This window comes from Scylla paramamosain, chromosome 8, assembly GCF_035594125.1.
Source record: "Scylla paramamosain isolate STU-SP2022 chromosome 8, ASM3559412v1, whole genome shotgun sequence".
Lineage (NCBI taxonomy): Eukaryota > Metazoa > Arthropoda > Malacostraca > Decapoda > Portunidae > Scylla > Scylla paramamosain.
Window position 1 is genome coordinate 562501 of NC_087158.1, and position 12500 is coordinate 575000.

At 46.2% G+C, this 12500-nt stretch overlaps 1 protein-coding gene across 3 annotated transcripts in view; it reads right to left on the reverse strand.

Annotated features, from left to right (window-relative positions):
• Positions 1–35: 35 nt before the first annotated feature.
• Positions 36–12500, reverse strand: part of LOC135102636 (protein gustavus-like) — a 76604-nt gene continuing 64139 nt past the window's right edge. For 2 of the 3 annotated variants that reach the window (XM_064007922.1, XM_064007921.1), the window contains exons 4-8: positions 4908–5101; positions 3675–3860; positions 2300–2447; positions 1722–1880; positions 36–1344 (exon numbers count right to left, since the gene is read on the reverse strand). In XM_064007922.1, the coding sequence (XP_063863992.1) occupies positions 1208–1344; positions 1722–1880; positions 2300–2447; positions 3675–3860; positions 4908–5101 (824 nt within the window). In that variant the 3' untranslated portion in view covers positions 36–1207. Of the gene's footprint in view, positions 1345–1721; positions 1881–2299; positions 2448–3674; positions 3861–4907; positions 5102–9325; positions 10613–12500 lie in introns of those variants that run through there. The other variant, XM_064007920.1, reaches the window with a different exon arrangement.

Below are 12500 nucleotides of genomic sequence, written 5' to 3' on the forward strand. Positions count from 1 at the left end.
GTAATTATGGCTAGATAGGCCAGAAAAACTGTGAATTGTATTAATATTTAATATTTTTGTACAAAGATGCTGCGTACTAGGTGAGATGTTGGAGTATAAGAACACACTAGAACAGTAGATCTTGATGCCATGACATGCTGGTGAGTTGAGCCCTTGCCAGTCCTACCAAAGTCTTACTGCAAATGGCACTTTAAAAATACTTAAGCATACAGTACAATGATGGAACTGAATTAAATAACTGGCAATTAAGGAAGTCTGTCCTGGGTTGTGGTCGTAACCACTTGGCCCCAAGTGATGGGAGTGCCTCATCATCTGGTATTGGACAAGGTATTCTGGTTTCAATTTTATTCCACCTTAAATAACAGTAAAAAATACATAAAACAGTGAAGCATCCATGGCATAGCCCAAAATTTAATAGAGTAAGGACTAGGGGCAAGACATTATGATTCACCCTTCAGCCTGCCACACTGGGATGAGGGATAGGAGGCCAGCTGCTGCAGTGCTTCTTTTATCAATACATGCCACCCACCACATTGATCTCATTCACAAATCACATTTTGCCTTCCTCACCACACTTAGTCCAAAAGGAGATACATTGTTCAAGTACATTTTTTGCATTACCACCACTTTTCTCACTGCTGATTGTCCTGGAACTTGGTGCAATGTTTGTGCAAGACACGCATGCTGCCCTGTTCAGTGCCTCCATTTCCGGCCATTCCTGAGGAGTAGGGTGGCACGCTGGTCTGTCTGGTCTATCACAATGGCTGGTGGCCACACTAACACACATACACAAATGTATATCTAAGAGTCTCATGTATGCACTTGACTGCTGCTACCAGCAGATGTTGCACTGGCCTCTGGTTATGGCCATCTAAATGAAACTGCCTACATTGTTTCAAAATCTAATATTCTGTAATGAAACGATCAAGTGCATAAAATTATGCTCATAAACTAAACATGCCATATGGCACACATAATTCCATCAGTAAAAACACCTCCATAGAGAGAATGTTTTGATTATCAAACAACTGATACTGTGGAGGTGGAGTTCATCTGCCCCAGCACACTGCAGTATGACCCCTGGGACCTGGGCTAAGGCAGGAGTGCCATGGGCTGGGGGCTGGGGGCTTGGGGCCGGGGGCCACGGGCCGGGGCGGAGAGTCGCTGCTGCAGGAGGGATGTGAGGACTGCTGCCCACCTCACACTATCACCTGCGGTCATGGTACAGGAGGTACTGCGTGATTGAGGGAGGCAAGTTCAGCTCCTCAATCCTGGAGAGGCGAGGCTTCCCGACTGCCTGTCGTATCACACGCCGGCACAGGTCCATTAGTGGCAACGGTTCGGCTGAGGGAGGAGAGCAAACCAATCAGTATTTTGTACAAATACAAGGAACAGAACTAAAATTGTAGTCTGTTCTTTACCAATGATGTGAGCTCACACTCAAAAAAGTCTTAGCAATTCTTCACTAGTTACCCAAGAGACAATGATGCAATACTAACTCTGTTAAAGGTGCTGGGAAAATACTTGGCAAAGAGTAAATATTGTGCTCATTTTTTACTGATCTACTAAATCCTTTCACTATGTACCAAGAGAGCTAGCTGGCTAAGTGTTCTATGAAAAATTGTACCTTCCCTACTGAACTGAATCTTTGCTTTATTTGGTCTCCCCAAACAATGGGCACAGATGACACTTTTATAACTGATGATGAACGCAATACTCACGGTCCAGCCCTCCAATATATCTGATGGTGATTTCACAGTGACCCCAAACAGCCGACACAATTGGGTACAGCTTCTTGCCCTTGAGCCCTCGGAACGCCACCCCCAAATACTGGCCTTCCACCACAAATGCCAAAGTCCCTTCATCCATATCAAGGACAACTGCAAAGTGGATGAACAGCACACTGGTTAATGTACAGTCAAGAAACAACATGAGACTCTACTTCATTTGAGTAAACCTAGACAATTTAATGGAGGCAAAACAGACAGGCACTAACAGGTTTTACTGACAGTATGAGACTACTTCATTTGAGTAACCTAGGTAATTTAATGGAGCCAAAACAGAACTACAGGCACTAAAAGATTTGAATTATTTTGCTCCTTTTGTTATCTAATGGTGTTATTGAAAATTAAGCTTTACACTTTGTATCACATTATATCATGAAGTCTAATGAGAATCCACAAGCAAAGCAGACATTTTCTATATGTCAAGCTAATATTTGGACAACAGATCTAAGGTAAGCATAACAACTATTCAAATAAATCAGAACATGAGTATGGCAGCACAAGACAATACTCACCAAAAAATTTGTCTGGCACAACAAAGGTTTCATCATTGTTTAATAGTGAAGGATATGTAATGCCAGAGTTTCCTTGCTTTGCATTATGATATAACTTATTGCGTCCTAAGTCCCAGCCCCATGACTGATCGTTGCTACCCACCAGACTCTGAAGCAGAAAGGCATGGTTAGTACGCAGACATTGCCCAGGAGGAGGCAGCACTCGCAACTTTGATCAGGCAACAAATACGTGCAAGGAAAACCATTTAGTCCCTACTTTACAGGAAATTCTAGAACAGTTTTTCCATTATTTGTCTGTACATGAAAATTGAAGACAGTACTTCCATTATGCCTCAACTTTACAGGAAAATCTTAAAGGAAAATCTTAAATCTTCCATTATTTATCTCTACTTTACAAGAAAAAATCAAAAGAATATTTCCATTATTTGTCAACTTTACAGAGTAGTTTAAAACATTTCATTATATACCCCAACTTTACAGGATTATTAAAAAAAAAGTGTTATTATTATAAACCTGGAATTTAGAGCCACCTAAATAATTCGTCTCTACTTAGCCATGATATCTACACACATTAGTTCGTTACAGATTCAACATTTATGATAGAACTATAAAATCCTTCCTCTAAACTGTAATGGTAAATAAAATCTGTATCCCAGGCTGGCAATCCCACAGAGGGAGGCCCAGACAAAGTACCACACACTCATGCACACATCATTCACATTCTTAGCTCTGTCGGCCCTGGAAGAAAGGCACAGCCTTGGGGGCAAATAAAATCATAATTATCTAAGTCTGAAGACAAGTCCTATGCTTCAGATTACACCATCTTTACTTACAGGCTAAGCTGGCTCCTAAGCTGAGACAATCTTGAGAATGTCAAATGCTATTCATCCTTGACAAGGCAGATTTTGTATATCTATTATTTCACTCACAAAAACTGGTAATGTAAAGTTCATTTAAATGAGATTCTGAAGCTATATTTTTGCAACAAGTCAAATATGAAGCCATGCTGACTGTTTTTCTGCCTTGATGCTCAGATCAACTCCTGTTATGTGAGAGGGCCAGCTTCATTTTTATCATTTGTAAATTACAAATACACCTTTCTTTCCATTATCTTGAATCATACATATTTAGACATGAACTACAGAAGTTGACTACCGGATGACAAAACTTTAAAAATTCTTTCTGTTTGAATGACTGTGGTGTGGACACAGGATCATACAAGTGAACTAATGTCTTTGATTGGTTTCCCGCAGCAAAGGCTGACTACTGGGTGACAAAAACTGATGACAGGCTCTTTCCTGTGAGTGACAATGGTGTGGGCACAGGCCCACACTTGTGAACCATCATCTCTAATGGCATAGAAACACCTGCTCACCTGATAACCCTGAGAGTGGAGGGGTGCCTCATCAGTGGCCACGCCCACCACTGCATGTGTCCCACGTTGCCGGGTGGACCAGTGGATCTCCCAGACGTGGAGGCCCCGCGTGTAGCCCACCCGCCCTCGGATGCAGTCGGTGCTCTGGGCCACTGGGTGCCGGTGGAAGGTCATCTTGTCGTCCTCCTTGAAAGGAATCAGTTGTCATCACTGAGGCTCCAATAAAACTTGCAATAAAACGAGTGACAGTTGATGGTGAAATGGGCTATGACATGCAGGTTTTATCATCTAGGTACTAATGTTCTGCTGATGATGCCAGACTAGTGAAATCTTGAAGTGTGGAAAGTCAGGATAGATTCCACGCTCCAATATGAGTCTTATATATAATACCAGTTATTTTAAACTATAAACACTATGTGATACCATATAAGGTCAAACTAAAACTCCTAAAATGTGAAGTAATGAAGCTCATAAGGAACAGACAGGCTTTCCAACCACTGTCACCAAGAAAGCTATACTAGATGTGACATATTGTGTATGGGCAGCTGGCCAGCATCACATCTTGAGATGTTCTATATGCATTATTATATGTACTAATTAAGATTGATAAAAGTGTAAATGTTGAGTATTACTGGGTATCACTGTGCAATACAACATATTCTACAATGCAGCATACAGCATTCAGTCTAGACAAGAATACCGTTGGACTGTTTAACAAACCAGAAAGTTTCCTGTTCATCGTGAGACTGACCAGTGAACATATATACCTGCTTCAGCTCTAGAAATTACATAACACTGCTCATCACCCTCTACAGCCACAGCTGGGGGATACATCAAGATAGGACGGCATGTAACTGGACACAAAAATGAAAAGCAGAGTCTCTGAGCATATGGAAAATGGTCATGAGAAATTAACATGTTCAAGTCACAGAGTCATCAACACTTTCAATGCTAACTGACATGTTTCCTTGGTCACAAAGCAATCTGAGACATCTCTTATTGTTCTACAGCCACCATTGAGCATCACACTGGCTGAACAATTCGATAATCTACTCCTTTCATTCCCTTCTCTTTCATGTAGAGACTCAAAAAGACAGTGTACTTACATTGGCTAAACATTGGATACTCTAATTCATTCCCTTTTCTTTTCTAGACACTCTAAAAGACTGTAAACAGAGCCTTTATTGTTATGAACTGTTCCATAATGTAATGAAAGAGTTAAATGAGGCTCACCTTCACAAAGATATTTAAAGAGCGGTCTTCTGCATTCCAGGCGTGCTTGAGGGAGGCTTCACGGGGCACGGGGGGCATGTCCAGCAGAAGGTCTAACCGCTTGGGCCGTGTGTAGTCTGGGGACATAGCCAGCTCCCGGGTGAGACGGGGTTGTAAGGAACCACCCTCACCCCGACCCACCGACTTCATCCCTCCTGTAACACAATGGTTTCTCATTACTCCTTTTTTATGTATGGGAGGTACTAGTGGAAGAGAGAGAGAGAGAGAGAGAGAGAGAGAGAGAGAGAGAGAGAGAGAGAGAGAGAGAGAGAGAGAGAGAGAGAGAGAGAGAGAGAGAGAAAAAGGTGTGGGGGATGGGGGAAGGGAGGGGCCCACTATGGTGTCAGTCCCAAAAGATTTACCCTAAGTCTGTTTCTCTGTCATGTGCTTGTGCATGGGGAGGAATGTGGAAAATAATGAGTTTGTAGTGCTATCTGAGTTAAGAGTATGCAGTTGTAGCTGATCAACTCACATGAAAACATAAAAACTCTTCACAGATCCAAAAGCTGCCACACAAGTGCAGCCATATCAAGTGTATGGAGGGCTGCTGTCATGTATGGGAAGGCTTGATATATTATAGTTGTCAATAAACTAATGAAGAAAAGAAATGGTTTGTCTAATTCTGGAACTTAAAAAACAAGACCAGAAAAACTAGATAGAAGACCTTTTGATAACAGAATGATGAATGAACAAGAGAATATCAGTATAAATAAAAAGACTACATACTTAAACAATCATTAAATTCATCATTCCAAACAGAAGCATGCACAGTATTGGTGATCTGAATTAATGTACCCACTTCTTATTCTCACTACTGCACTAACACTTGCACTGCCTCCTATGCATTTATGTCTCATGAATTAAAATCTCCAGATGTTATTTAAAGGACTTGTGTACCCTGACTGTCTGCTACATTTTCCTTCACGCATTCTTATATTCCAGCTTGTATTCATTATTCAAAGGCCTTGGGTACCTTGTCTGTCTTCTGCACCTTCCTTCAAGCACGCTGCATTCATACATTACCTATATTCCAGCTGATATTCAAAGGACTTATCATGGCTGTCTCCTACACCTTCCTTCCTGTATCCTACACCCAAACATTCCTATATTCTGAAGCCTGTCCTTAATCCCACTACATCTCCACTTGTAGAAAGACAATGTAATTCTTCATAGTATTACAAAATACCACCAATTACTAGGTGAGAGTATGATGCAGTGTTACCATGTCTGAGTTACTACCAATGTCAGAGTCCATGACACTGACTATAGAACTTTCCAGTTTTCTTCACATGGCATTGATGCTGACTGTCCTCCAGGCACATGTGCTTTCACTTCTGTTTAGTTCACGTCAACAAACACCTAGCAGTCTGAGAGGTATACCACTCCCACACCAACAACACCACTATCACAGCTGCTCTCACACCAACACCACCACTACCATAGCTACCATCCCACCTTAACACAACACCCCCACACCAACACCAACACCACCACTGCCATAGCTACCATCCTATTTAACACAACACCCCAACACCAATACCACTACTACCATAGCTACCATCCCACCTTAACACAACACCCCTCACACCAACACCACTACTACCATAGCTACCATCCCACCTTAACACAACACCCCCCACACCAACACCACCACTCCCATAGCTACCCTCACACCAACACCACCACTGCCATAGCTACCATTCCACCTTAACATAACACTCACACCAACACCACCACCACCACTCCCATACCTGCCCTCACACCTCAACTGTTAGTATCACTCCAAAGTAAGGTGAAGAGGGACTGCCACATGTAGGCCTGACAGTGTCTTGCACCTTCCCTTATTCTCAAATGTTCTTAAGACTTCCTTGAATATCGCTAAATTCCTCTTCTGTATTGTTATCTGCATGCATCAAGACTATGCTATAACACTGCTCAAAGTATCATGTGAAGAATCTAAATGTGTGAAATGTGAGTGACAGGAGGCAGTACTGTAATAGAAAATAACATGATTTAAACCATTGTAAACTTGTGGATATATTAGACATCTTTGTTTGAATGTTTTCAGTGTCAATTTATACTTTTCTCTATTGAACTGGATTCCTGTGTTCTATTTCTTTCACATGCTGACTGCAACACAGCGCCAGGATATGACTCATTATAAGCACAACTATTCTCCTCAACACACAACACAAAAACACTCATAACTGTTGTCCCTGAGCTGCATCATATCTGTCCTAATCTTGTTGATGTGTTGGCATGACGAAAGTGTCATATTTTCTGAGGTGTGATAAGGAACACTCAAAATGTTATTTCCGAGCTTGTGAAGATTACATCAAGTTTTTTTTTTTCTTGATTGCAATCACGATGTTTTCTGGCTTGGTGTGCTCCCCTTATCCATGATCTCTTCTTATCTACTTGTCATTGTCAAGTGTTATTATCTTCATGTGGACATTGAGGTTATCATTCCAGGGTTTCGTAAGACGAAAGGTTCTTGATCCACGCGTTTTAAGACTGGTGGAATGCACTGAATACAAATATTTTTCTTTGGTAAGTGACAGATTGTTTCATAACACTATGTTGCTTACCAAAAGTGCTCTATCCACTGTTATTTTGCTGCAGAGTTTCTTTCCTAATCTCGACATGTCCTCAATACATACTCTGGCGCACACAGTCATCCATCAATAAATAATGCCTGTGGACACTTTCTATTACGCCATTTTCTGCTTTAATTCCATGGTCTACTGAGTCATTGAGCATAACCTTTGTTTCCTTCATGTTCGTCTTCAGACCTACATACTCTCTGGCTTTCTCTGAGAGAGAGAGAGAGAGAGAGAGAGAGAGAGAGAGAGAGAGAGAGAGAGAGAGAGAGAGAGAGAGAGAGAGAGAGAGAGAGAGAGAGAGAGAGAGAGATAGTACACGTGAAGCCAGGCATGACGCAGGTGGCCGGCCAGTAGGTTTCCTGTTGATGCAACGTTCAAGGAAACGCGCAGGTTCCAGGTGATGCCACGTATCCCTCTCCCCCCCCTCCCCTCTGCCAGGTCCTGGGAGGGGAAGTACCGCACCCACACCACGCCACGCTCTTCCTAAATACAGGCAACACGTGTGTGGGCTGTGTGACTGAGAGCATTACACACAACACTGCAAGGCGGCATGACAAAGCTGCAACAATGATACGGCAAACTCCTGTAAATACCCCGTGTGTGTGTGTGTGAGTGTGAGCGAACAGATTTACTACGTCACATCAACGAACCCAGCGACCACCACCATCACCACCGGTCTCTTCCAAGTATTTTTTTCTTTTCTTCTTCCTCATCATTATGGCAGAAAATTTTCCTAATGATATTCTCTCTCTCTCTCTCTCTCTCTCTCTCTCTCTCTCTCAGACACACACACACACACACACACACACACACACACACACACACACACACACACACACACACACGAGGAGTGGTGAATCATTATGAACAGCGTGGTTAGCGTGTTCCATCTCTACTAACACAGCGCAGCCAGGCCTGGCCTTGGCAGATGGTGCATCCCTGACTGACCCGCCCCGCGGTGGAAGGCGCATGGCGTGCACAATGAGCTACTGCCTTACTAAAACGTATCCTCAGCTTCACCTCTTCCTCTGCACACACTGCTTCACATTTTGCTCTTAATTCTACACATTTTGCAAAAAAAATGATGGCTGCGTGAGACGGGGATGAATAAGGAACAATTGTGATGCATGAATGGAGGCGCGACCTCGCCGGGAGTCTGCCGCATGTGGCGTGATCAGCTGATCGGCCCAGGTGTGGGAGGAGGCGTCGGTTGTGGTGCTGCAGGGTGAACCCGCTCTGTTCTCACACCCGGATGTGAATTTTACCGGATGTGCTCCACAAATTATCCTGGTGCAGTGTGGTGTGTCAAGGCTCGCCCCTCTTTCCCGTGAGGCTTAATAGGCTTGGGTGGGAGGGAGTGTAGGAGCATGTATGAGTGTTTTAATAGGCTTGAGTGGGAGGGAGTGTAGGAGCATGTATAGGTGGACGCCCTGCCTCGCCACTTCCCTCCTAAGGCTGATTTTAGCCTGGTGCAACACATGTAAATATCACGTTTCAAACCAGTTTCTGATCATCTGGCTTTACACGCTGGAGGTTCGGGCGCACACTGCTAGTGGCAAATACCTCGGTGAGCGCGGCGCAGCGGAGGATGTCAGCTCAGCCTTGACCGTGAAGGCGTTCAAGGGTCACACTGGAAGGGAAGGCAGGTGGAAGGTGTGCGTGTGGGAGCGCCTGGAGCTTGGTAACAAAGAGTGACCTTCAAATTCTACCACCCCTGCCTCATGATTCTCACACACACACACACACACACACACACACACACACACACACACTCACCATAGTAGATATGATAGGCATGGTGGTCGTAGTGGTGCGCCAGAGGCGCCACCAAGTCACCCCCCGCCATGACCCTCGCTTCCTCGAGGTTTTCGTCGTGGCCGTCGTCGTTGGTGTTATCGTCCTCCGGAAGGGAGGAGGCGATAGACACCAGGGAGGAAGTTCTGGAGGGCCACTCGCTTGTGGTTGTGGTGGTGGATAACCGCGACGGCCAGCCGCTGCTGGCTACACTGTCAGGAGTGGTGGGGCTGGAGCTTGTGGTGCTGCCGGGTGGCGCAGGCCGCTGCTGAACAAAGTGCAGCCGTGCGATGGTTGTGAGCAACAACGAGTCCCCGGGGGAAAGCAAGCAGCCCTCCTGGGGCGAATGGCGAGGACACCGGCGCCCCAGCAGGTCAGTGAGGTAGTGCAGGCGGGCTGACAGGTCGGGACAGGCTGCAGTCAGGTCCCCCAGAGCCGCCAGGGGCCGCAGCAGAGCAGAGTGGTGTTCGTTCGGTGACAGAAAGAAACCTTCCCGGGAGAGCGAGCGAGCGATCCTGTGGTGGGACCAAACGTGGCGGGCCAAGCCACCTCCCTCTGTGGTGCTGGTGGTGAATGAGTCCACCGCGCTGTGACGCCGTCCCTGCGTCCCACCACCGCCAACACTATCACCTTCACCTGCACCACTCAAGGCCTCGCTCTGATGCCCTTCGCTCGCTGTTTTGTGCTGCTGTTGCTGCAGCTCAGTGAAAAATATCCGGATGCGAGTTGTTGGTGCAAGAGTGAGTGCGGAGGAGCGGCACGGTAGAGGCAGACAACAGTGTCCGACCCACTCGGCGTTGCCTCGAGAACTGAACACTCGTCGAGGCAGCAGCAGCAGCAGCAGCAGCAGCAGGCCGGTCCCCGGGGCCCGGAGTCCCCTGACCCTCACCCCCACCATCACAGTCCTCATCAGCACCACAACACCCGGCCTGCCCACACCCACAGGCGACACGCACAACACTGACCATGGCGGTGGCGCAGGCACAATGCAAACACGACGCGGCAACGGGCGGCACGCGAGGCAGACTCGCACAAGTTTGGCTGCAGATTCGCTACCAAGAGATGCTACAGGCATGAACACTGTGAACGTGGCACTCAGAGACTGAGCCTGGCAATCAGCGGGCACGTGGGTATATTGCCCCACATGCCTCGGGTTGCCAACATTCCTGCCTGCTGGGAGGCGGGAGGAGGGGTACCGGGGAGGGGGGAAAGGCGGAGTCACGGCTGTCAGGATAGATACGAACACGGGGGAGGGGGAGAGGGAGAACACGAGACAATGCTCCTAAATAACAAAACCTGACAGGCGTCTGTTCTAACGTCCATGGCTACGGCAAGGCCACGAGCCTTCCCCTGTGAGTGTGTGTGTTGTCGCATCAGGGAGATAAAGATATGCATCTCCACGAACACCGTGACGCATGTTTACACAATGGGCTCCCCGGTGTACAATTTCCGTGCATTGGAGTTAAGAAATACATTGTAATAAGGCGTCGTGTGGTAAAGGAGGAGATTTTTTTCCTCTCATGAGGTGTGAGGAGGGAGGAAAATCCAAGCAAGGGACTGGAGGAAGTAGCCCCAGACATTTCCTGGCCATGTGCTACTCATGCGCGGCTAATATGCCTTTGTCACGAGCCGCTTCCTTGCTGCACGCGGCCTGTTTCACATCCAGACCGAGCCTTCATCCCTACACGTCTGCATGCACCACACAACACGTGCATTGTGGGAATAACAAAATACTTTACAGATCGGTAAGCATTAGCATCGCTCTCAGGAACGAACCCAGCTGGTGGCCAGAACTCAGCCTCGTCAACACGAAGGGGAAAATGCTCCGCCTCGTTTAGCTTGGAGAGAGAGAGAGAGAGAGAGAGAGAGAGAGAGAGAGAGAGAGAGAGAGAGAGAGAGAGAGAGAGAGAGAGAGAGAGAGAGAGAGAGAGAGAGAGAGAGAGAGAGAGAGAGAGAGACCTTCACCTTGGGATGCTTTGCGCGACAATGCTTGGCAGGGACAATGTGGAAGGGCTGAAAGAGGGGGGGGGGAGAGGGAAGGTGTGGGAAAGAGAGGAACACGGGGTATGGAAACTGAGGGCGTGGAGGAGGATCAGACGTGGAACTATGCAACTCATTGGAATACGAGAAAAGAATAAATAAATATAATAAAATAAATAAACAGATAAAATTCATAATGTAGCCAACGGCTCAAGGACAATAATTCAAAGCCGTATCACGCAAACATCCACAAATCTCCGGCGCGCGCGCGCACGCACACACACACACACACACACACACACACACACACACACACACACACACACACACACACACACACACACAAGATTACGACAAGTACATGAAGGTCAATCAGATATATTTCTCCTCCTCCTCCTCCTCCTCCTCCTCCTCCTCCTCCTCACTACTACTGTGTCCTCTCCTCTCTCTTCTCTTCCTCCTCCTCCTCGTTCTCTTCTGGTGGCTGCCTTCCATTTTTGGAGGGAAGCCAGAGAGAGAGAGAGAGAGAGAGAGAGAGAGAGAGAGAGAGAGAGAGAGAGAGAGAGAGAGAGAGAGAGAGAGAGAGAGAAACTACCTAAGCCAACTCACGGTCACTACAAGGGATAAAATTATTCCTTTCCTCCTCCATTTAGCGCACGCACACACACACACACACACACACACACACACACACACACACACACACACACACACACACACACACACACACACACACACACACACAGCTGTTTGTTTTCCCTCTTTTCGTTTTGCATCATTAATCCTCCAAATTATCCTGTTTAGCCTTGATTATCTATCGTCTCTTCCTCCTCCTCCTTCTTTCTTTTTGGATGATCTTCGTAAAAGTTTATCTCAGCCAAGATTGAGGAAGGCGCACCCCCTTTGCTAACCGTCCTCCATGTGGTGTGTGTGTGTGTGTGTGTGTGTGTGTGTGTGTGTGTGTGTGTGTGTGTGTGTGTGTGTGTGTGTGTGTGTGTGTGTGTGTGTGTGTGTGTACTGACTTTTTTTTGTATAAGAAGGCATACTTGTTCCCCGATTGACTAACTGACTGACTGGCTGACTGGGCTATTGACTGACGCAAGAGCTCATCAGATGATACCAAGACTTAAGTGAGTGAGTGAGTGAGTGAGTGAGTGAGCGAACGAGTGTGTCCATG